Here is a 24,074-nt window from a genome sequence, read left to right as displayed (position 1 = left end):
GAAGTTAAAAATCTGCAAAGATAATTACCTGAGTAAAACTAACCCTAATTTGTTGCGTTAACAAGCGAAACCTACTTACAGCTATAAGAACATATAAGAAGAAGGCATTCAAAACTTTTCTGTCCATGCAAATAAATCTGCCCTTACCACACAGTAACAGACCAATGTATTCCCTAGCAGCTCATAGGTTCATGCTGTTGGCCTTGGTTTCCCGTTCAAAGGCAGCAAATGCTCCCTCCAAATTAATGCAAGACATTTGCAAGGAAAGAGCAACATCCCATGGCTCGTATGATGATTGTGTCACTGCTCTTGAATTGGATCCCACAGCTGATTCTGCAGATATCAACAAACTCGCTAAAATCAGTCTCCAGTAATTAGGAATTTCCAATACAGCTGATACCCGATATTACATAAAGAAACTACTTAAGAATGCCACACCTGAATCACAAAAAACCCTCAACACTTGTTTGTCCTCTTACGTAGCAGCCACAGCTTCAATCAAAAGTGCACTGTCGGAGCTAGGTGAAGATCCTCTTTCAGCCAACTACGACAGCATGGTTGCCGGTGATGATGTCCAAGCATGTGACGATGAACTGGCGAGGGACAAGGCTCATATTCCTGGAATTACAACCAGAAACAACTATATATGGAAAGCTTTATAGTGCGATTGCATCTGTTGTCACAAATCATCTGCCACGAATATCGTAACATCATGTATAATCATAAATGATTATTCATGATGTTCAATCCGAAGTCCAAAGAATAAAGATATATGCTCAAATTCTATTAGTTATTCTTGTTGTTGTTAATTATTATTGACAATAAACTTTAAGGCATGGGTTAAACATTAATTGTTCACCCATGCACGCAGTGAAGAACGTCTTCACCATGGATTGTGGATTGCAAGGTAGTGATATTTTTTGTTCATCAAACTTTTTTATATTTCATCATTCTGTGTTCTGTTTTGTGTTTTTTCAATTGATATTAGTATCTATTCTGTGCATTTCTTTTAGATATAAAGGTCTTTTTTTAGATTTTAAAGCTTGATTGTGGAGCAATTTAATTAGATATATATGCTCCAGTCTCAACTCACGTGTAAAATTTCTAATTAGTTCTCATAATTTATGTTGACTTTCTTTTAAATCCCTAAAGTTTTGAGATTTTTATTTTGATATGAAACTTTATTTTGTTTACGTATCAAAGATTGGAGCTATAATGCATGGTTCCTGTTGAGATTGAAGCTAATAGGACATTCTTGACGCTTGAGGATGATGTTGTGTATTGAAGCCCGTCCAAGCAAGTTTCTTGGTTGGTCAAAATTGCACTAAGCAAGGTTTGTAATTAAATCATCAGCTTGGCAACCTAGAAGGGCATCACCAGTACTAGACGTCAGAGTTTCTATTATATATCTCTGACATTTAAATCTATGTTTTCTTGAGCTAAGCACAGGCAATCTTTAAGGGAAAAGAATGGTCGACTTGTGCATTGTTGAGGGAAGCCTTGAGTGATATTGAACAAGACCATGAAATTTTTTAGCATGTGACAAAGATTGTTGAAGGGAAATCTTGGCATAGTCCTGTATGGTTCCAGGCTTATTATATGGTAAAGAAGATTTGCAAAAATAAGGGAAGCGTGTGTTGTCGCAAATGGTATCTGATGTATTAAAGATGGAGGAAAACGGGATTGCAAGAAAGGGTGAAGAAAAGAGCATGAGGAAAGAAATCATGCAAAGGTTCTTCAAGACTTCTTAATTAGCGAGGTTGCGTTTATTTTACATGGCTTGGACAAATTGTGCAAGCATGGTCGAGGAAACACTTTTTTTTTTTCTTTTGGTAAAGAACAAACACCAAATTTAACACTAAGTAAGTTATATTCCTTGAAATTAAAATTTAATCATAGTCAAATATAAACATTAATACCAACCTATTGGATCCTCACTAGCTGGACATGGCCAGGTGTGACCCCTAAATTGCAATCAAATACAAATTAAATATAGATAGAAATCAAACACATTACTTCAAAACCATGTGCTATGTATGCTAGCTTAATTGCCCAAGCCTACTGTGAACTTGATGCCTGTGGATGGCAGCCATGACATGCCATCGATGAACTGCGTGACGGTAAAGAATTTAGCTGTGCGAGCATCCTGAATAATATGGTAACCAGGCCATTTGACTCGGCCAGATAGTAATGCTCCAGGGCCACGGTTCCTATACTCACCATACCACAACGTGCCTAATGCAAAGTTGCCATACCACTCAAGCCACCCTCTAGGCTGGACCAAAGCACTCATGTATGTGTTCATAAAAACTGTCCTGGAATATTGCTTCCATGGCCGCCCTAAGTATGTTGGTTGCGAGGCAAAGATGTAGCTATTTTGGATCGAGAATCCAGTGCTTTGATGAGGGTTTTTCCTTCCCTGAGCGGTGATTGTAACCTTCTGTAGTGGTAGTGGCACTCTAGTGTAGATCTTGCATTCTTGGAACACAGCTGCACCATTGCCAAAGATGTAATCTATGGTCCCGTGAATTTCACATTCGCGGTAAAATTGGCGGAGGGAGTGGGCATAAAGGGTGTCTTGGTAGCCTTCCATGCTGCATCGGTAGAAGGCGGATTGGTCCGAATCAACTCGAAGGGCCACAGCTTGATGGTTTAATGGTCCAGCCGTGTTACGAAATGACATGTCTCTTGCTATGAATCCCTTCCCAGAGACCGCTGCAAGCAAAAAATCATCACAAAACAAACATCAGCATGTATGTAGAGCAAAATCAATCAATATAAACAGCATGCATAAATATTCAAGTACTCACCCACGGTAGCAGTTCTAAAGGTAGTCCATCCTTGCATGAAATTGCGATTGCCTGTGACCACGGTCTTCCCAATACCATCCCCAACGAGCATGATATAAGATTTCTTCCTCTTCATGTCAATGTTTTCTCTATAAACTCCCGTCTTCACATATATGATATATCTTCGAGTCCTATAACTTGGAGCTTCATTAATGGCCTCTGTAATGGTATGGTAATGACCGCTACCATCAAGGGCCACAATTGCATCTACGTGCATACCAAGAGAACTACCTTTCAGAAGCTCTTGATCACCTTCTGTCATCCATTCTGGGAACTTATCTGAACTTGACTTCGGAGTAGTTGCATTATCATTTCGTGTAGGTTTAAAGGGTAAGCTATGCAACTGAGTATACAAACCTAAGACATTACCAATTAGTTGTGTAACTTGTTTTATGCTTCCACTGATAAAGTTCTCGAGATGTCGATCTGTGCCTTCAAATCCTTCAAGGCATGTATCTGGGTTACTTAGTGCAGCGCTAAGCCAAGCTTTCAAGTTTCCTTCATAATGAACATTCTTTATGCCTGCTCGGATTTTGTTCATCTCCATTAAGGACCATGCTAACTCAGATACAGAGAAATCGAGAAGTTCTTTGCAGTCCTCGATCGCAACTTGTTCGCGGTAGCTGATAGACAAAGAATTGAACTTTGTAATCGTATCAATGGCTCGCCTCGCTTCATCGAGCGTAGCCCTAAGGGCAGCATGGATGATTGACTGTGCAGTAGGAGGACCACTCTTTTGAAGCTCAGCTTGAAAATTTGACAGGCATGAGCTCAGGTTTTCAACATTACTACAAGCTTGCAAGATCAAAGCTTGTGTATTTAATTCTTGTTGATCTTCTGATGGGATTACATTGGACAAAGCTTCAAGAGAAGGTAGAAGGAATACAATAAAAAGAAAATTAGCTAAGGCCATCATGCGGGCAATTAAAGATGAGAAGGAGAAAGGAGATGCTTGAGTGATTTTTTTAACAGAACTTTTATAGCAGAGGGAATGTGGGAATTGTTTGCTTTCAAGAGAAGGGCTTTATCTGTCAAGTTTCAAAAGATACCTTCCTGCATGCCTTTTCCTTGGACGAAGATCAAGTTATGCTTACTTCTGAGGGCACGGTTTTGATATTCCTTAGGCTTAGGTGCTTTTCCCTTGTTAGGTAAGTATACTGCCTCTCTGTACGTGGGAATCCTAGACTGTTTGCTGCACTTTGCAAAATTTGCAGTGTGAACAAGCTCAGGGATGATCCCCCTCGCTAATTAGAATTTGAAGCATAATGAGAATAGGAGTGCTACACGTGTTGGCATGAAGATTCTGACTTCTCTTTGTTCCAAAGAAAGAAGATTCTGACTTCAAAATCTTGCCTCTGCAAGCCCAACAATGTCTCTGTGTATGATCAGCTACCCTACCCTACAAAGAAAGAAAACAAAATGTGCATGGCTCGCACGAATGGAGCACAAATCATACCAGGATTAGGGAGAGCCCAAAAAAGGTTAAGCACGGCGGGAAATCATTTACTGCAGATTAGTTTTACGTAGGTTTTTCAAAAAATTTAATTTTTTTTATTTTTTTATTTAGTATTTTCAAATTGTTTTAATATACTTGCATCAAAATTAATTTTTAGAAAATAAAAAAATTTAATATATTTTTAAATAAAAAATATTTTAAAAAAAAACAACTATACTCTAAACATTAAAAAAGCATAATAAAAACACTATTAAAAATACTGTGCCCACAGACTAAAATCACAATTCTTTGTTACGCCGCAATCTTTTTTTTGTCTCTTCCAGGACAAAAAAAATGATGAGAGGAAGAAACCTGGGCATGGGAGGCAACCTCCAGATGCTCAAAATTTCTCTTTCATCGCGACAATGAAAACGTCACTGCATTCTTTTTTCCTTGGTGTCAGCAGCAGTTGGGTATGATGTCGTAAATGGGTTTTTTTTTTCTTTTTTTTCTCTTCCCTGTCCATGAAAACACAAGTTTTTTTATTTTATTTTTAGTATTTCAATATCAATCCTTAAAACTTTTTTATTCTTAGTTTTTTATAAAAAAAAATTTATTTCTTTTCAATTTAGTTCTTCAATTTTAATTTTTTATATATTATTTTTTTATTTGATCTTTACTCTTTTGATTTTAAATTTTTTCTCTTTGCTTTTTGTAAAATTTTTACTAATTTTCAATTTCATCTTCAATCCAAGTTTATGGTATTATTTTTTCTAGTTTGTTTCTTATTCTTTTTATTTTTTTTTTTGTTAAAGCTATTTTTTCTTTCAATTTAACCATCAAATCAAAAATTTGTAGTTATCCTCTGATTTATTTTTTATTTGATTTTCATCTTCATTCTTTTAATTGTCATTTTTTTTATATTTTTATTTAATTGATTTTTTTTTCCAATTTTATCTTCCAACATTTGATTTGCTGAGAATTGGATTTCATGGTTTTTTCTAGGTCACAAGTTTAAAAAATTAACGCAAGTCGATTTTTTTTTTCGATTTCTATGCTTAACATTAGTTTTTTTGTAAAAAAGTTGTTTTTTTATGAGGTTATTCTTTGTCTCATAACCAAGATCATAGTTTCCTGCGACCATAGGCATAGGATTAATCAATATTATTCTAACCAAATTGATTATTCTAAAATTTATTTTTTTAAAATTTCTCACTCAATATTTTTTTATTGACAATTTTATTTCATTATTTTTCTGAGTTTACTTTATGTGCGGTGAGTTTCGGCCTCAAGAACAAGTTGATGAGTTTTGATGATTCATATAAGTTGATTTTGGCCTTTTTCTTAGATATTTTTTTAAATTAATTTCATTTTTTAATTTTTTTTTTAGAATTTAATTATTTTTTAATTAAATATTAATTTATTTAATTAGATAGGTAAATTTTAGGTTGCATGGTCAGTCATGACTAATCATAGCATTTGGCTGTTTTGGAAACAACATTCACTCATTCAGAATGCAAACGAAATACATCACTCTCATGACTTCTCGAGGGTGTCAACAGGTGATACAGCAGAATTGAGCTTTCAGTCAGAAAAAACTTGTCCATTTCCAAATGCTTTTGATATCACCATGGTTGATCTCACCAGTCAACTTCAACTTATTATTGCTTGAAGTCTTAGACAGAGTGATTAAGGTACACCCTTTCAATTATGAACGACATGTTCTATAGGCCATGAAATACTTCATGACAGCATAAAAAAAGATACAGCATGTGATGTTATAAACCCTAAGACGGCATAAAGCCTTTATAATGCTCTCCTAATACTGTTCTAATCCCATCTAATTCTGCAACCTCCGGCGTGCAAAATCCCCAGTACTTCAGAGGAGAGTAAGAAACCAAGAGCAGCAACTAGCTTGACCTTCTTGATTCGGACACAGCAGGCTCTAAGTGCAAGGTCGAACCCCTCCACAGTGACATTCCTGAGGTGCACCAGATCTGCGTCTTGCAGGCGTGTCAAATTTCCCATCACCATGCATAATGCCATGTCTGTGATGGAACAGTAGCTCAAATTTATCTGCCACCATTAATATATTTCAGTGTTTTAGCATGGAATTCCCAACCTTAACACCCAAAATACAATAAATTGTGCCACTGATTGGAAAAAAGAAAACAAAACCAGACTATAAATTATTTAGCTTAATAAACAGACAGCTCTATTCAATTTTGTTGAAATACCTTGTGTTTCCATGATAAATGAATATTCTTTCACTTTTCATTCATTTCAATATCCTGATTCCCCAGACCCCCGTAAAATAAAAACCACTTTGTCATTTATATGTCCTGTTACCTCCTATATGAACTGCTTCTATGCATTTTTATTTCTCCTATTCACATATGAAAGAATAATACTTCAATAGACATCAGTCCCAATTCGATGTTCCTGATTCAATACCTGTCGCAAGTTCCGTGAGTAATAGGCAAGTGCCCAAAACCCAGTATCATCAACTTTCTTGCAACGTTTTAGGTCCAAATATGCCAGTCTCTTACACCTGGTCACCAATGCTGTCAAACCTACGCCCGTAATTTTATCAAGCGCTCTCAGCTCCAGGTTGGAGAGTTCCTCCAGATAGCCAAGAGACTCCATCCCTTTGTCTCTGACCTCAATGCAGTATGACAAGTTCAGCTTCCTTAACTTCTTGCAGCCACTTGATAAAGCTGCTAAACCATCATCTCCGATGCCCATACAGCTGTGTCCAAAAAATAAATAAAACAGTCAACTCACATTTCTACTAGGGAGGAAAATAACAATAATTATTTGGCTTAAATTACCGGTATAGATCAAGTTCATGAAGCTGTGAACAATTGGAAGCAATATAAAAAAGACCTGTGTCTGATATGTTGGTGCAAAGTCCTAATTTCAAACATAGAAGTCTGGAACATCTAGAAAGGTGCTCAAGCCCTGCAGATCAGAAGTGCACTAAAATATCAAATTTAACTACAGAAGCAATAGAACATTTGTTAGAAATAGATTCAAATCAAATTACAAATTACAAATAACAAAGTCATCAAATCAACTGTGTAACAAAAGATTTACATGACAGAACTCATATCCTGAAAGCTTACCTCTGTCATTTATGCCAAAACAGTCAGTGAGATCGAGCTCTTCAAGTAGCGTGCAATGTGATCCAAGCTGTTCAAGACTCTTCTCAGTGATCATATTACAAGACTCTAACTTCAGGCACAAAAGGTTCCTGCAAGAGTCTGCAATAGCAGAAATTGCAGCATCGGTTATGGAACGGCAACATGTTAAATTGATGGTCTTCAAATTGACACAGCCAGATACCAGCTGCATAATTCCCGTATTGGTGACCCCTGTGCATTTGCTCAACCCAATTTCGATTAAAGACCTGCAATTATTGCTGATTGTCTGGAAAACAGTGTCAGAAACTCGAGCCCCGTCAATAATGATGGTGTTCAGATTCTTCAATTCCTGCATGCAGTCAACAAAGTTTGCAGAAAATTCCTGCAGGCAAGACCAAGGATCAGATTTAGTTCATTTTACCTGAAAAGATATTCAATTCTAAAAAACCAACAGATTGTTAACATTGACTTACTGAAATGGTGTAACCTGCATCAATCTGTAGAAGACCATTATGTCCTCTAATTAAGGCACTTAACCCGTATGAACTAACACAATCACACCTTGAAACATCAATTTTCTGCAACCAGTAGAACATACGAATCTCGATAAATTAAGAATTCATCACTTCAATTATACAAGCTTAAATTCTAAATCATTCCCATCACATTGAAAGTATGGTACCTGTAGTAAAGGGCATCCATTTTCAAGAAATTGCAATCCAACATCATTCACTAAAGGGCATCCCACCATAGCCAAATCCTCTAGCTTTGGCAAGGCAGCAATAGAACGAAGTGAGTCGCTTGTCACCTGAAGCCAACCCACTCAGCTATCGAATTACATTACATGCATCAACACAGAATTGATCTAGTGCATTGCAAAAAACACAACAAGAAGAAAAAAAAAATGTCCATATTCACTTAACATGTATCGTATACTATATTTTGCCTCACAGAAAGGAAATGTTAGAAATTCAATAAAAAGAAATCACATTTCCCTGCATATCCCCTGCTTTCATCTACTTATAAACCCACATTTTCCAGCATTTACATTTTCTCATGAAACAAACTGTGATCTTAAATCTCCAAGTAACCTTGCAAGCTAAAGTAGATCAAACGAAAATGCAACATCAAATAAGTGATTATCAAACAAACCTTGAGATAAGAAACATCTAGAAACTTCAACTCCAAGCACTTCTTGCACAAAAGCTCAACACCAAGATCACTTATCTCCATACACCACTTCAAACTCAACCTCACCAATCTCCCACACCCAACAACAATCTTAGCCAATCCAACATCACTAACTCCTAAACACTTATCCATCCTCAACTCCTTCAGTCCTCCACAACCTGATATCGCTGCTGCCTCCCTATCACCAAACCCACAACAATAAGACACATCAACACTCTCCAAACCCTTACAGGCACCCACCAACATTTCCAATCCCGCAAACTTCAGCCCATTAGCCCTCCTCAAGTTCAAAAACTTCAAGTTCCTTGCCCACATCGAGTGATCAACACGATGTAGTAACAATGTTATCGTTCCATCCGCGATACATGGACAGACTGATAGGTCTAGCGTGTGGAGATTGGTGTAGTTCTTGAGGAGAGTCGGTAAGAACTCGACATGAAGGACGCGTAGAGTTTTGCGTGTGATGGAGTCAACTCGATGGAATTCTTTGCAAATGAGCCTCCATATCTTGCGATCTGAGTCTTGGACGAGTTTCTCATTGACCCGAATGAGTAAATCTTCTGTTAAGACGGAAAGTATTGGTGTTGATTGAGTTGACATTGACTTACACGATTTGCAATAACCAAGAATTTGCTTTCTTCGAAGCAAAAAACTTTTTTAAAAAATGAGTTTTTCTCTTCAAACAGAACACAGTAAGTGAGCAAGAATTTAGATTCTTGCCATGACGAGCAGAGGTTGAGGTTCAAATAACATTGATTTGAAGAACTCGTAGGAAAAAGATTGTCTTCAGTTATGGAAAAAATCCAGTTTCCGAGCAAGTTTTTTCTTTTTAAAGAAAGCTTGTTTATTTGAGGAAATTAAGGTTTGTGTTTTCTTGGGAATTTTGAGGGAAATAAGGTTTGTGGGGTGTTTTGGATTTTAGAGGTGTTGGAGGTGTTTAGGTAGGGACAAAGAGGAAGAGGAGGCGGAGGTGGAGGAGAGGGTGGTGGGTGGGTTTAGACAGGCTTCGAGAAAGGCTGAGACAAGTCTTGAAGATCCAAATCATTTTCTTTTTCCGGTCACTGGCCGATCAGGGTTTCTGGAAGGAAAGGAAATCTGATGAGGTTGGTGGTGATGTAACAGTTGCAGAGGAAAATGGAAAATGTTTGTATTGTAATGAAGAAGTGGAGGAGATGGAGAAGATGGAGGAATGGTTTAGTGTACGGCTGACCACAATAGCGAAATATTTCCTTGATTGGGGTATCAAATAGGAAAGTTTTTGTGTGGGTCTAGAAGTAGAATTTTCTAGATTTGACTCCCCTAATGATCGGATTTTTTAGTTGAGCAAATTATAGTTTACTCCTTGTACTTTGAGAAATTGATAAGTTAATCCTTTTGGATTTTGATTTAAATATGCCCCCATATTAAATCTATATAATTTTATATTTCTATATATATTAGTTAGCGGTACGTTTTTATGAGAATATCCTCAAATTTATGTTAAATCAATAAATCTGTAGCTCAAGTGATGCTAATATCCTCATTCTTCTAAAAGATCTCAGATTTTAGCCTGTTTTTATGAGAAATTAATAAGTTAATCTTTTTTTATTTTAATTTAGTGATGACCCTGTATATGTTTAATACATGTATTTTATATCCTTTTATTACCTGACTTCGTCTAAAATAAATATTATGGTGTTCAACTATCATCTTAAGTATTAATTGATTTTTTTATATATACTTTTTTAATTCTTTACTACGGAGTATTAAAATCTTTTAAAAAAATCTAAAATTACTATTTTTATATTTATTCAAGAGAAAGATAATTTAAAAATCATTTTAAAAAGCGGTTAAACTATAAAAACAAACTTCAAAAATTAAAAACTCTACTCTTCCAATACATTAATTGACAAACACATCCCTAATTTTTATAATAAATTTAAGGGTTTTTTGTCATATTAGCACAGTTTAATAAAAAATTTAGAAAAATAACACATATTAGAAAAATAGCATATTTTGTACACAAATACTATTGGGAATAGTGTTGTTTTAAAATTCATGTCTCCTTCAAGGTAATTAACAAGTACAAGGGTCAACCCAAAATTTATAAAGATCCACGATAAGATTTGTGATTTAATGGCATGAGAGAGAAGTTAATGTGGCATGAAAAAGAAAAATAAAGGAAAAAAAAAAAGAAACAATGGATTACCATAGCTTTTTTTTTTTTGAGACACTCGATGTTATTAAAAAAATCTCGATAATATAATTTTAATAATTTTAAAAAATTATCAAAAGATATCGTAATTAGTTAGGAGTTTTATTATGAGTTAATTTAAGGTTGATTATGAATTTGTCTAGTAATCTTTTAATGTATAGATAAAATCATCTCGTGAAGATCTTTTTAACGGTATCAATAATGTCAAAAAGAATCCATGGTGTGTTACTAGTGATCGTATATTTTTTCTTTCTCTCTTGTCACATCACTTTATCTCTCTTCTTTCTTTTGGTTATTAGTTCTTGCATTTTATTTTTTATCCATTAAATATTCATTAAAAAAATTTAAATTGTTAATTAATTTGCAAAGAAACAAATATTTTAAAATACAATAAAACAATTATTATTGAAAATAACGAAGTTATGTACAAACTGATAATAAAAAAAAAGGTGACTGTATTGTAAATATGTTATTTATTAAATACTCTCTAAAGTCATTCTTCCATAAATTTCACCGAACTCTGTCGTTTTGCAAAATAATTCTAAATTGAATGTATTTGGACATGTTTTCAGCCAGACAAGAAAGATAAGGGTATTTTAGTAACTGAAAGGTGCAGAAAGTGGGCAAAGTTTTCTGCACTAACGTTAGAGTCGTCCCCACTGTTTCCTGCCGTACGATTGACGCATGATGGAGAGCATAAGGGATTGCGGTGACACGTGTTGGGTGCAGATTTGATTCAGGAAAAATTACACAAAAGCAAACTTGACTTTTTGGTAAACTACTTTTTGACCCCTATAAATAAAAACATATTCTATTTCAACTCTTATAGTTTGGAATTATCAAGAAATCCCAAAGTAGCTGTGCTTGGGATTGATTTTTAAGAACCAAGGTTTGCATCCAACATTATCAATTTTAAAATCCAATAAAATTGAAAAACAAATTATACAAACTTAATCCGCAATTATAAACATGAACAATGTACAACTTAATAAAATTTTAATTTTTTCTAGCTTTTTTTTTCTTATCCGAGACCTTTATATACATGATAATGATATAGTTCAGGTAATAAAATATAAATATTTCAAATAATAGCTTGAAAAATATATTTATTAATTAATTTTTTATAAACAGTTTGAAACCACGTTTTAAAAAGAGTTTAGAGCTCTAACACACCAGATTTCACAATTAAAAAAAATTTATATAGTATTCACATCAAACTATTTTAAAAGATTAGAGCTAAAATTCTTACTTGTATAGTTCGAAATCAAAATGCTCCTGAGTGCATTATATTATTTTTAAGTTAATATATGAAAAATATATAAATACTAAATAATTTACTATTATTTAATTACATATATTCTTGATTATTTTAATATCAATACAACCTCGGCCGTATATTTAACCAACCATCTATGTTTTTTATTCATCTCTAAAGGCTTAAATATTCTGATGTTATAAATCTTAAAATTTAGGACCTGAAGTGAAAACATAGTTGAGATTTAGGGATCAAAATGTAGTTTGTCTCTTGTCGTTTTCCTACTGAGGTGGGTAAGAAGAGGAGATAGATCAGCTTCTACGAAAGCCGTAGGATTTCTTACTTTATTTATGTACGGTAAGTATTCATGGGGAATCAGACAACGTGCAACGGACCGTACCTATCTGGAAGGTGGTGACGTGTGCGGGCCCCACGTATTATAACCTCTTTATTAAATGTTGTTTAGAATTACGTTAGTTTTTAAAATGTCTTCTATTTAAAAAAAATTATTTTATTAAAAAATTAATAAAAAAATATTTTAAAAAATTAATTTAGAACAGAAAAATTCAAATTTTAATAAAAAATAAATTAAAACTCATTACCAAATATTCCTTAATCGTTGAATAATATAACATAAATTTAATTATTTTTTTATGGTTAAAATTGTTATTGAATTTGTATACTAGGAAATTAAAAAAAACGGTTAGGTTCTACTTGTCCCTTATATTAATGGTAAGTGATAGATCTTTGATTTTCGCTATTTTTTTTTGTATATATATAAAAAAAACAAATGGTAGATCTATGGTGAGAGTATTGGAGAATTATAAAAGTTGGTGTAGGTGAAAATTCCTTCAAAAGAAAAAATAAAAGAAAAGAAACTCAATGTGGATAATCACAAAAATTGCTGATTGTTTCATGTGTTTTTTTTTAATATATGTCGGATTTGAATTCTTAATTATCATCAATTTTTAAAAATTTTATTGTCTTGCTTGATTTTGTTGTTTTATTGAGAAAGAAAGACTTGATTAAAAAGTAATAGGGGTCAAGTAATATCTAATTCGATTCTTATACTTTCACAAGCTTTTGAAAAAATTGAAGGACTTTGATGTGTACTGATTTAGTTCAAGATATAATTTCTTGATTTTTTTCTGCAAGAAAATATTCAATATACATATTAAATCAAAACATATGAGATTTTAATTGATTTAAATCACCAAAATGCATTATATTTTAGCATAGGCTTTTTGATTTGTAATTAAATTTTTTATTTGATGTCAAAAAACATATGAGTTGAAAAAACGTTTTAATATTTTGTTTTTGTATTTATTAGCACAAATAGTTTTTAATTTATTTAATTAAATATATGCATATACTTTTTTATTTATAATTAGGATTTTAAAAAAAAAACCGCTTTAAAAAAACCTGTATATTCATTTTTCTATGATAGTAGAATGTTTTTGTACTCTCATATCCAAGAGGAAGGAAACAAGTAGAATATAGAAATGTTGAAATCCCAATACTGTTGGCCAGTTAGAATGTGGCTACACAATAGTGGGCAATTAGAAGGCATGATAGGAATCCAAGACCACATTCGATGTTTTTTTAAGACTTGTGAAATCTCTTGATATTGTGCTGGTTGCCAAGGCATGTGAATCGTAATCCATCATCATAATATAATGCATTTCCTAGGTGGAAGAATATCCATGGCAGGTTACAAAACCAGAGACCTTTTTTATTACTAGAAAAAGGAGAGAGGCATAGTGGAGACATGGTGGTGTTTTTCCTATTCAGCTGGGAGCCAAGAATGGATGTTGATTCGCGAGTGTTTTTGTTTTTTGACTTTTTTCTGGCTCGCGACCTAATCCTTGAGTGAGACATATTGGTTGCTGATGCTCACGATCCCGATCATGGTTCCACTTCCGAGAGCTCCCAAATATCTCTCCATTGTGTATGCTGCTGTGCCATATTGTGCAGCCCATCTGGTCACAAAAAGGCATGTCCTCTTTCTGCTGGGCCTAGATTATTATCCTAATTAAAGGAATTGCAATCACTCTCGCAAGCACCTTCGGATATATCCAAAGACATTGGCCTTGAAATACTTCAATGGGATGAGAAAACAAAATGACTTGAGATTGTTTCGAAAATTGAAATATTGCTCACAAAAATCACAAGGGAAGTTCAGATGTTTGAAACATCGTGTTCAGCTGAAAGCCATATGGCCAGAAATATGAGGTTGTGCCCAAGAAGCCTTCCCTAGGCCTTGTGGACATGCTATGCCTGGAGGACTCCAAATGGAGTCCGTCCTTGTTAGCAAATGGGATTGCTAAGGATAAAAACTTTACACAAGTCTGCAGAGCATATGGGGAATTTTAGCAAGTCTTGTGTGCTCTCTTCATTTCTGTAAACAAAAAGACTGATCAGAAATGTTATTGGTCATCTAACTCCTTTCATGCCATAATCCCTTTTTTGTACAGCTTATCACCACCTTCAACTGGTGAATGACTCACAGCCGGTTGCTTAGTTACATTATCTCCTCCATCAGGTGCGATCACTGATTTTGCATTCCAGTACCAAGGTTGAAGGTAAGGTGAAGAAATGGTAGATGAAAATGAGGAAGGATGAAGTATCACAGAACCCCAATCTCTAGCTCCAAGTTTTGCTTCTTTTAATCTTCTCCTAATAAGCAAGCTTCCAACGTCTTCCTTTCTCATTTCTGATATACTTCGAAGTATTGAAATGCATAGAAGTAGTACAAAAACTGCATCTTCTTCAGGCAATAGTTCAACTATCAATAACTTCCAATTTAGAAGAGCTGTTGGCCTTCCTATTGGATTATCTTCTGTGAACCGAACAAGAGTCAGAAACCCTTCCTCGTCTTCGTCTTCCTCGTCAGTTTCTTCTGTATTTTCTCGCTTTTCATGCTCTTTGCTCTTGGAACTAATTTTTCTTGCTCGATATTGCATTTTCTTACCCTTCAACAACTTCACCTGCAAGGTCAAGAACGTTTTGTTTTTGAAATGCATTTTAATCTGAAAATGTACGATTTTTTTTAAGTTCAGAAAATAAGAATGAGATATCCAGCATACCAATGAGTCAGAAGATTTTTGGTTTCTCAAACAAAAATTCAGGTCAGACATTGATGTTGATGATTCCCAACTTATCAGCAATTCATCTCCTGTTGAAAAACACCATGCTGCTTGCCAATGTTCTGGAGGTTCTCTTGGTGTTGCCGTTCCTACTATTTTCTCTGTACTAGATGGCAACAAGAACATCAAAATGTTTAAAATTTGTTCCCACATAGATTATCAGAGTAAGTTCTAAAATCACTAAAAGTATTTCTCAGAAATGGGAAATTAACTAAAACAAAGGCAACTTCGAACCACATACCAGGTGCTCTACCAATCGAACCAGCAACATAAGACCAAGAACCTTCGCGTATCTCTATAATCCTATCCTCCCATTTGACTGCTGATGGGATTTCACCTCCTCTCCTCCAAAACCCTCCTGCCACTCTACATGGCAATCCAAGAAATTCGTTCAAACTTACCTCAACATATCTTAGCCTAGCCTAATAATTTAAAACATCAAGAAAAAGATAAATTTGTTCGAATTGACCTCATTCGGACAACAAAACACTCCCTCCCTGCATGATCAAGGACGGTGCGAGACAACCACCGACCTTCTTGAGGCTTATAATTGTTCATTCTCAGAATCACATCCGAGACCATGGCCCCTGAATCGTCTGTGACTTTGTCTGGTACACATTTCAGCAAGTATGGTGCTTGGGCTGGTGGGGTTATTGAAGCAACAGCCCTCGCTTGTTTATCATCTAAATGTGTTTCCAGCGTAAGAGAGGGTGCTCTTAATAAATCATTCCAAAGAAATGTTTTAGAATCTTCCAATTTGCTTGTTTTAAAACAGCCACCTCCATGTTTCCGAACCTCAAGCATTAGTCCTTTGGTTCCAAACTCACAGTAGAGATGTGTTACTTTTTTCCATGTATCTGAGGAGAAGCTGGAAATTGGTTTATCAATCTTCAGCTCCCTGTGACATCTTACTATTTGCAGACGAAGAAAATTATGTTGTCTTTCCTGTTGCACTGGCTTCGTCCTAGAATTGAGCCTCACGAAAACACATACCTGCATTGTAAAATCACAGGTTGAATATGCAAAACACTGAAAAGAATTCCCTATGACGTGCATTAGCTAGAACATGCAGAATATTGGATAATTTATGAGAAATTGGCTGGCTTTCTGGTCTCAAGCACTAGATTTCTAGCATCAGGATGTGCTGAAAAGAGGATGAGCTAATTGTAGTTATAATAAACAAAATCTTGAAAAATCCATTCTATAGGACTCCATTACAGAGGTCTAGGGAACCTTTAATGCTTTCATATCGTTTCTGAGCTTCAAGCATTCTATGAGCCGAACCACTTTGACTAAATCATCCAGGCATGTTTCAGGAGACTTCCATTGTGCTAGCTTCTTGTAAGAAAAAGCATGTATTCAGCAACAAAGATGATAATAGAAACTTCCCATCGGAATTAAACAAGCCATCACGTTAAAGGTCTTCCCGTTTTTCACTTTATGCTCTCAACCAGCCACTTTGAAATTCTAGGCCATGCCATTGGACCACTGAGAAAACAAAACTAAACTCATGATAGTTTGCTCAAAAGTTGAACCTCCACTTCCCCATGTCATATGATTCAAGCATATGACAACATTGAAATAGCATCTAGCAACCTGATAAAGCTTGTTCAATCTTAAAGAAAACATCAATCAAAATAGAAGTTTAAACGCACTTGGTTGATTGATTAGCAAATAAAGTATAAAATGGCGTGACTCATCACGAATCCACCTATAGATAGTTACTTTACTAATACTATATTCCAATGCACGGTAAGATGTCATTTTCCATGACATGGCTGAAACACAGCATAGAGGGAAAACAATCTCTCTCTGCATTCTTTTATATTAAGAGTATTCAGAAAGGAAAAGAAAAGAGAAAAAATTATCACCAGTGAGAGGAGAGAGTACTAAAGTTACCTCCAGAAGGAACCTAGGCAGCAGGGACTTGTATTTGGTGTTGACATCTGTATCTGAGACCTCCCAATACACTGGTGGCTTGACTATTGAAGCAACCCCGCCAAATTCTATGGCTCCACCAGCTTTCACATAAGGCTGGTCAAAGGCTCTTTCCCATAGCTTCTTTGTCTCTTCCACCTCTTTACTTCTTACAGTCTCCCATAAGCCCACTATCTTCCCCATATCACCCTCCATCTCTTTCAAATCCTCTGCATATACTGTTGGATAACTCTGGTATGTTTCACATCACAAAAATGTGTATATATATACATATATAAAATGAGATGGATTGCACTGCAGAATTTTTTTTTCAAATAAGCAACTAGGTGAAAGAATATGGCCAATAACCTAAAAGAAAAGGGAAATTCTCGCCTCACCTACGAACAAAATAGACCTAAAAGATAAACGTTAAAGGAAGAACCTAATCAACACAAAAGAACAAACGGAAAATGGGAAAGAATTCCCACCTGATGTGTCACCCACATGAGCAAAATATCCAAGCTAGGCAATAATCTTGATGAGCAATCATCTGCAAATCTCTGCAACACATACAAGAATCCTTTGTATCTTTGCCTTGCTGCTATCAAGTAAACAATCTCACTCATGTATGGCCATGAAAATTTGCTATAAACATGTCTTTGCTTCTCAACTTCATTCAGTAGATCCTCGTGATCTTGAGCAACATGAAGGTCTTGCAACTTTGATGAAGTAATATCAACTTCATTCTCAAAAGACTCATTTGGATATCTTTTCATCCAAAGCTCTTCACATCTCATCAATGAATACTCTTCGTTCTCTTTATAAAAAATTGCTGGTTTTCCAATCAGTTTTGAGAACCTTTTCTCACAGTATTTCCTGTAACTCACCTGTAGCGATTATCAGCAACTACTGTCGGTCACCATTTTAGGAGAAATTTTGTGTTTTTTCATGCATTTTTTCAGCAACCAAACAGAGAAACTTCAAGTAAAAGAATCAAGTGAGATTAAACTATCATACCGGATTCAAGGTGTGACAAAACCAAACCCATTCAACATCGAGAGGAGGAAGAACCATAGGAGGTGAAGACCCCTCCATCAGATCAGAAATCAACGGCATCCAAAGCTCGTCATACCTGAAAAAAAACCAACAAACTTTAAACATCCACCATCCGGTCAGATTACTGGTATAAGCTCGTACAGTGATGAAGTTTGACCACCTTCTTATAGCTTCAAGAATAGTAGCTCTCTCATGAAGCCAGGGAGACTCGCTAACAGTCCTCAACAACCCAAGATTTTTTCTTGAAGCTGACACAAGATCAACACTTAAACGAACTGTTTCAACCTCTGATATTTCACTGAGTGATCTCGTTGACAATACATCTGAGCTCTCGTGAGTTCCGTTTCGAGTCGCAGACATGGTTAGAACTAGACAACGTTGTTTTTTAATGAAGCTAGCCAGGACAACAAAACATGGTGTGCTTGTTATTAATGATGGGTGCTGTCTGATTTATAAGGAGATGCTTTTATTTTCCCCCAGTTTCGAGGGTAATTCTTTTTATCAATACTTTTGTCATTCAAAATTAATTTCATTTTGGGTTGGCTTCAGTTTAAATAAACCATCCATTTAAAATATAAAATTTATATAGAATATACCGTAGTTATAAAACTTGGTTTTTGTTATATTAAAAAACAATATTGTTTTGAGTTGTTTTTATCATTTTGGCTTTTAAGAAAACAATATTGTTTCATGATTTAAAAAAAAAACTTAGATTAACTTATATTAATTCGTGTGTGTGTGTGTGTCTAAGTTGTTGACAATTATCATACCAAATAAAAAATTGTCTGCATTTATATTTGATTTCTTTTACACCGTAAAATCCACAATTTCAAGTATTAGCAATTTACTAGATTTTTTTCAAGACCAATTTATATATTTAAGTTTAGCATTTTCTTAAAAAAATATAATTGTGTATCTACATGTACATACATATATATGAGAGAAAAATATATTTTCAAACCCATCCATATTTGAAAGAATTTAGTATCACATGTGCAGTTTAAAAATATAAATTTTAAAATATATATATATATATATATATATATATAAATTATAGTTTTTTAACCAAAATTTTTTTAAAAAGATTTGTGTAAAATAAAATGTAAAGTAATTAGCTAAACTCATTTAAATATATAATTAAAATAAAATATAAATCACGCAATTAGTTAAACATAACCAACAAAGCATTAAAAAACAAGGTATTGTCAACAAAACTAAAAGACTGCTTGTGTTTTACAGTTGAACTGATATTTCGTGATTTTTTTGTGTTTTTTTTATTGTTTTAATGTATTGATATTATAAATAACATAACAACTAATACACTTACTAGCAGTATCTCGGATAAAAACAGACCGAGGGTCAAAGAGAATATTTTGTAATACAAGAGAGACAAATATTTAAGGTGAGATTATGAAGCCATGTGGCAAGTTGAGACAAGCTTTCAGGTGGGTCTGTCGAGACATAGAAAAACTTAGATGATTCGATTACTTTAATTATTACTTGTATTAAAGAAATGATTAATTAAGCACCTAGCTTAATCTCTTCTCTTTGGTGGGATTGTAGAGGACAATGCAAAGAGGTCAGTGAAAATGTAAGAACTAGTCGAGGTGGGTTGGATTTATTTGTTAATTTAACACTTGATTTGAGTGTCACTGTAAAAATAACATTATGATTTGGAAAGAAGGAGATAGTGCTCATGCTACAAAATTAAAATCATAATATGTTGATATCGGCTGTATTGATAAGATTATCGAGTCTCGTATTATTATAGTCTCCCAACCAAAACACTACTTGATGTTGTTGCAGTCCAATCGTGCTTCTCATAAATGATTTAGTGTTTTTTTTATTGTATTAGCATCTTGGTGTTAAAAATATAATTATTTTTGAAAAAAATATTGTTTTAATATATTTTTAAACAAAAACTATTTTGAAAAACAAGCTCTTAAATAATCCCACAACCGAGTCTCTTGAATATTGATTTTATCAATTGGGTCCTCATCTATCTATCTTTCCTTGCTTGGATGGTTATGTTAAAACAACCTTAAGCATGAGAACACCCAATTTTTTCCTTCTCATTCATGGTTTCAGGACTGGATTAAAAAATCAATAGTTTCAGGACTGGATTAAAAAGCACATATAGTAAAGGGACTGGATTAATACGAGGTTTGCCAAGATGTTGGAGGACTCTGTAAGGAAACCACGAGTGGTTTTAACTTTTTAAACAAGAGGAATGGCAAATACCGGAAACATCTCCGATGTGCAAGACAAGGACCGTGTTTTGTGAAGGAATCACCTCCAGTACAGGCCGTCACCGTCTAGTAGGTCTTTAATCTATCCTCACTGTCAGCACGTGACCCCCGAACTGATCAAATACACTTCGAGTCAGTTTCTTTCTGCTGTCCAGCTGTGCATCTGAAAAAACAATTATTTTTTTATTTGTTTTAAATTGATTTTTTTACATTTTTTGATATGAAAAATATTTTAAGGAGCAATTAATCTTGTACTACAGACGCTAACTTTGTTTTCACGTTGCATCATAATTTTTTATATTTTATATTATAAAATCATTAAAAAATATTAATATAATATTTTAAAAACAAAAATAATTTAAAAACAAAAGCTAGTGGCTCCCTGTGGACTGTTGAGTGTTGAGGGAAATATAGATTAGGCCTTGGTGGGCATGACCTTCAAGGAAAGGTGGTCAAAAGTCGTGGATCGCATGATGTGTTGAAAGATTCTCAAATCTTACTGGCTGAGCTGGTTGGGGATTGTTACAGGTATTTTTAAAAAATATTTAATTTATTAACAGTGTTTTATAATTGTTTTTTAAAATATTTTTTATTTAAAAATATATTAAAAAAATATTTTTTTTATTTTTAAAAAATTATTTTTGACATCAGCATATCAAAATAATTTGAAAATATCAAAAAAATATTAATTTAAAATAAAAAAATAAAAAATTAATTTTTTTTTAAACACAAAAACAAATAGGATATAAAACTATTTACCCTCGCTGACGGAAGGAAGAAAGAGGAGAATCTTTACAACTATAAATTTACAAGCAAACAAAATAGATTTTGGATTCTTATATCATTTTTTTAGGTTAATTGAAGTCATAAATGAGTTCGGTAAAGTGTATAGCATATTTGCTAGGTGTCACGGGTAAAAAAACAAGATAAAAACCAAGATTTTTAACATAAATAAAATAAAATAAAATATAGCCTGAATTTTAAACGATCGCTTCTAATTAGGTCAATAGATAATAAATTCTCTGTTTTTTTCAAAAAAAAAAAAAAGGTTGTTTGCCCCTAAAACCCCTCAAATAGAAGTCATTGTGTTTGTTAATTTATAAGGTTTTTTTTTTAAATTTAGTCTTTAATTATTATTAATGATTTTTTATGTTTTTTACAAATAATTCTAAATTTATTTAATTATATTCAGGCATAACCTTTTAAACTTATTTATTTATTTAATTAAAAAAATTACCCGAACACGTGATGAAACAGATGAATTAGCTAGTAATTACTATTATTTGTTTTTACATCCCTTTTGTGAATCAACATTACAATCCTGTCCAGAATCAATCCAAATATCTTCTACAAAGCTCCACATTAGAGTTCAGCTCAGTTTCTTGGATTGAATGCTTATTAGGCCCTTCTGGCTTTCTGAAGAGAACACTAAGCCAATTGGGCATTTCCATGGCCACATCCCCATAAAAGATTTTAGATTTGTGCACCCAAGGTGTTCAGAGTTTGCAATGGCACTTCTGGAAGCATGTTTTTTCCTCCAACAAACCAGCAGGAAGCTTGAATGCTAGATATTTTCAACTGCCCATTATTTATACACAATTCACCATATGAATTAAAGAAATGGATTGTAATAAGAAAAATAGATGAAATTGTTTGTTCCCTCAGCAAAATTGAGAGAGTTCCAGTCATCCAAAGATCAGCGTTGGATACTAAAATCAAACAGATGTGATGAGAAAGAAAACGCATGCCCTATTACGATATGATCACGAGCACAGCAGCATCAAGCATAAAAGGAAACATTAATTCCCCAGAAAATAAGAAAAAACGCAAGTAGAAACACAAACCCAGATGAGAATTTATGTAAAAAACAATGAAAGAGCTCAGATAAATGTGAGATAGGGTAAATTCCCAGACCTTACAAAAAGGTCTCATAATGAGCTGGGATTATAAGCATTTATCATCATAGCTAAAACAAACAATTTTAATTACACATCAAAGGAAGAAAAGGGCAAGAACCGAAAATACAGCCAGAGGGGAGAAGCAGGGAAATCAGTAGGTGATGGAACAAGAAGCAGTAAAGCTTTGACGACAAAGGCTTATAAAGGAGAAAGCAGGGGGGGAGGCCAGGCTTAGGGTTTAATCAATATTTTGTTTACAAGTATGTCCCGGAATTTCTTGTTAATTACAAATGTACGCTACGCCAGGCCCAACGGACCCAAAGTGCATAAGATATTGGCCCAATTTATTTCCGGGTTAGGCTTTAGCTTGATTGGGCTTGAAGAGAAACACTGGGGAAGGCTGCCAATAATTTTTATGTCTAAACATAAAAAAAAAAAAAAAAAAAATTGTTTTCTTATAACTAGAATGTAACTAGATAGGTTGCCTCGTTTTCGTGGCTGGCTGAATATTTTTTTATGTAAAAAATGATAGGTAAAAAAAAATCAAGTTCTAAATTGATAATTTAAATAATTTAAATAAATTATAAATAAACTAACAAAAAAAATTACATCTGAATCTATTCAGATTATTAAAAAACTCAATACTAATCTAAATACATTGTCCAATATATATCCAATTTTAAGTTTCTTTTAACCGGTGAGAGTCAACTAGCTAGTTAGCAACTAAATTAAGAGTAACGAATATGTGCTCCTTCATCACAATAAATATTCCCTAGCTAGCTAGCTAACTATAACAAATGATTATGTTGAAATAATTCCTGTAAAAATTAATGCATGTCTCCACTCAGCAAAATCCTTAATTACATGAGTGAAAGTTGGACATATATGTGAAGAACTAGGAAGAACATTATTAAAAATGAGACATCATTAATCTTCGAATCAGGAATCAATTTTCCAGAAATACTACGGTTGCCTGGGCAGCATCATAGACAGTCGTCCATTTCTGGATTCTAGCAGCAGCTGAATCAATTTGAACACGGCCCGAAGACATTACACTTTCACAAGATTCAGCATCATCAAGAGCATAATGCACATCCAGGCTTGCCGTGCCACCTTCTAGCCCACTGAGGTTCAAGAATTGAACTGCCTCTTTAAAATTGGATGCACATTGCTCAAGTACTGACTTGGATGCAGGGTTTGTGTGAGCCAAGCCAGTAAAGAAATCGCTTGTATCAACCGATTCTTTTCTTGCTATTTCCAGGGCTTTCTCTGCAATCGCCTTTCCATTAGGCGCTGACAAAGTTTGTGGATCGGACGTCAGGGTTTGAACGCAGGATTCATAGTTTTGGCTATGTTTGCAAACCTTACTCACCAATTCCGCTCCTGCCTCAGTTTGAGAAGGAAAATGCAGGGAGAGATACAAGACAGTGGCAGCAAGAATCATGACGCGATTCTTGGAACCCATTTTCTGAAAAAAATAATAAAGAAAAGCTTCTTGCGGGTAAGGTTCTATAGTATCTCAATGATTGTTAGTGTGGCATAATCTTAGAAAGTTGTTGCAATTTTCGCAAGTGCAGCAGAATATAGTATATAGGACCGGTCCAAGGAGTTTCTCTTTTTTGACCGATGATGAAATACGCCTACAGCTGTACAGCATAGGAACTTGCCAATTTTGTGGAAACTGGAATCCTTTTTTTTTAAAAATCTTTCTATGTTGAGGATTTGTTTTTAGAAAATAGAT

General features: G+C 34.2%; 5 protein-coding genes and 1 pseudogene across 8 annotated transcripts; 1 reads left to right on the top strand and 5 right to left on the bottom strand.

Annotated features, from left to right (window-relative positions):
- Window positions 1-164: 164 nt before the first annotated feature.
- Window positions 165-662, top strand: LOC133669851 (uncharacterized). The gene is made up of 2 exons (XM_062090179.1): window positions 165-363; window positions 484-662. Exons 1-2 carry the CDS (start codon window positions 165-167, stop codon window positions 660-662), a joined length of 378 nt encoding a protein of 125 aa, XP_061946163.1.
- Window positions 663-1,851: 1,189 nt separating this feature from the next.
- On the bottom strand, window positions 1,852-3,823 carry LOC133669394 (putative pectinesterase/pectinesterase inhibitor 22). Its single transcript, XM_062089510.1, has 2 exons — window positions 2,811-3,823; window positions 1,852-2,715 (listed from the first exon to the last, which is right to left on the bottom strand). The coding sequence occupies exons 1-2, from the start codon at window positions 3,763-3,765 to the stop codon at window positions 2,045-2,047; spliced, it is 1,626 nt and encodes a 541-aa protein (XP_061945494.1). The 5' UTR covers window positions 3,766-3,823; the 3' UTR covers window positions 1,852-2,044.
- A 2,095-nt stretch (window positions 3,824-5,918) lies between these two features.
- On the bottom strand, window positions 5,919-9,869 carry LOC133670130 (F-box/LRR-repeat protein 3-like). Of its 2 annotated transcripts, none has more exons than XM_062090607.1 (7): window positions 8,580-9,869; window positions 8,110-8,193; window positions 7,901-8,005; window positions 7,410-7,809; window positions 7,116-7,245; window positions 6,739-7,033; window positions 5,919-6,360 (listed from the first exon to the last, which is right to left on the bottom strand). In XM_062090607.1, exons 1-7 carry the CDS (start codon window positions 9,216-9,218, stop codon window positions 6,115-6,117), a joined length of 1,899 nt encoding a protein of 632 aa, XP_061946591.1. In that variant the 5' UTR covers window positions 9,219-9,869; the 3' UTR covers window positions 5,919-6,114. The 2 variants fall into 2 exon arrangements, with proteins under 2 accessions (XP_061946591.1, XP_061946590.1); XM_062090606.1 differs by having other exon boundaries at window positions 8,110-8,235; window positions 8,580-9,868.
- A 4,330-nt stretch (window positions 9,870-14,199) lies between these two features.
- On the bottom strand, window positions 14,200-18,627 carry LOC133669970 (uncharacterized). Of its 3 annotated transcripts, XM_062090313.1 has the most exons (8): window positions 18,347-18,626; window positions 18,148-18,262; window positions 17,619-18,017; window positions 17,113-17,382; window positions 15,683-16,206; window positions 15,455-15,579; window positions 15,154-15,314; window positions 14,200-15,054 (listed from the first exon to the last, which is right to left on the bottom strand). In XM_062090313.1, the coding sequence occupies exons 1-8, from the start codon at window positions 18,544-18,546 to the stop codon at window positions 14,515-14,517; spliced, it is 2,334 nt and encodes a 777-aa protein (XP_061946297.1). In that variant the 5' UTR covers window positions 18,547-18,626; the 3' UTR covers window positions 14,200-14,514. The 3 variants fall into 3 exon arrangements, with proteins under 3 accessions (XP_061946297.1, XP_061946298.1, XP_061946299.1); XM_062090314.1 differs by lacking the exon at window positions 17,113-17,382; XM_062090315.1 differs by lacking the exon at window positions 14,200-15,054 and having other exon boundaries at window positions 15,172-15,319; window positions 18,347-18,627.
- A 3,679-nt stretch (window positions 18,628-22,306) lies between these two features.
- On the bottom strand, window positions 22,307-22,409 carry LOC133670301 (small nucleolar RNA snoR69Y; annotated as a pseudogene).
- An 870-nt stretch (window positions 22,410-23,279) lies between these two features.
- On the bottom strand, window positions 23,280-23,798 carry LOC133669850 (pectinesterase inhibitor-like). Its single transcript, XM_062090178.1, has one exon. It carries the CDS (start codon window positions 23,796-23,798, stop codon window positions 23,280-23,282), a length of 519 nt encoding a protein of 172 aa, XP_061946162.1.
- Window positions 23,799-24,074: the final 276 nt, after the last annotated feature.

The sequence above is a fragment of the Populus nigra genome, chromosome 12 (genome assembly GCF_951802175.1).
Source record: "Populus nigra chromosome 12, ddPopNigr1.1, whole genome shotgun sequence".
Lineage (NCBI taxonomy): Eukaryota > Viridiplantae > Streptophyta > Magnoliopsida > Malpighiales > Salicaceae > Populus > Populus nigra.
This window is presented reverse-complemented; position numbering and strand designations above follow the sequence as displayed.